Here is an 815-nt window from a genome sequence, read left to right on the forward strand (position 1 = left end):
ACAGAGCAGGCCAGCGGAGTTCCCCATTGGCATGAGTGCGTGTCTGTGTAACCCCGCGCCTCCCCAGTGGGACTGGAGTGGTTGGATGCCGCAGCCTCCAACCCCCTTCCTCCCCCTCGGATTTCTTACAGGCTTGACTACTGTCAGGACGGCTGCTCGGATTCGGTGACAGGGCACAACGAAGAGGCCCCTGGCCGTAACGGTGAGACCAAGCCCTCCAGGCCTGGCGGCGCCCGGGGCGGTGGCGGTGGCGGCGGCAGAGGTGGCGGCAGCAGCAGCGAGCTCTCCACCCCGGAGAAGCCCCCCAACCCCAGGGCGGGCCCGTTCAGCAGTCGGTGGGAGATGGTGGTGGGTGAGCCCACTTCCGGCACCCCCACGACGGTGGGCTCGCTTCCCAGCTCAGAGAGCTTCCTGGGCATGAAGGCACGAGAGCTGTTTCGTAACAAGAGCGAGAGCCAATGCGACGAGGATGGCCTGACTGTTGGCAGCCTTTCTGAGACCCTAAAGACAGAGCTGGGCAAAGACTCGGGTGTGGAAGCCAGGGCCCCCCTGACCCTTGATGGCCCACTGCTGCCTGCCCAAAAGCCGGACAGCGTGGGCCAGCTCCGCATCATGGACTACAACGAGGCCCAGCTTGAGCACAGCTAGGGATGCTGGCCGTCAGTGTTAACTTGTGTGTCGCTGGCCTAGACAGGAGGTGTGAGTGCCCGATTCAGAGCTTTCCTGTTTCCAGGGCTTGAGGGGCGAGCTCCCGCAGAGGAAGTGGGATGGGGGTCCTTTGATAGTTGACTGAACGCAGAACGGTTTTCGGATCT

At 63.3% G+C, this 815-nt stretch overlaps 1 protein-coding gene across 1 annotated transcript in view; it reads left to right on the forward strand.

The window, feature by feature from the left end:
* The window catches only part of TSC1 (tuberous sclerosis 1), a 48214-nt gene extending 47405 nt beyond the window's left edge, over positions 1-809 (forward strand). Inside the window, exon 24 of the mRNA XM_010856939.1 lies at positions 132-809. Within this exon, the coding sequence (XP_010855241.1) occupies positions 132-648 (517 nt within the window). The 3' untranslated portion in view covers positions 649-809. The remainder of the gene's footprint in view (positions 1-131) is intronic.
* The last annotated feature ends 6 nt before the right edge of the window (positions 810-815 follow it).

This window comes from Bison bison, unplaced genomic scaffold (genome assembly GCF_000754665.1).
Source record: "Bison bison bison isolate TAMUID 2011002044 unplaced genomic scaffold, Bison_UMD1.0 scf7180017864375, whole genome shotgun sequence".
NCBI lineage: Eukaryota > Metazoa > Chordata > Mammalia > Artiodactyla > Bovidae > Bison > Bison bison.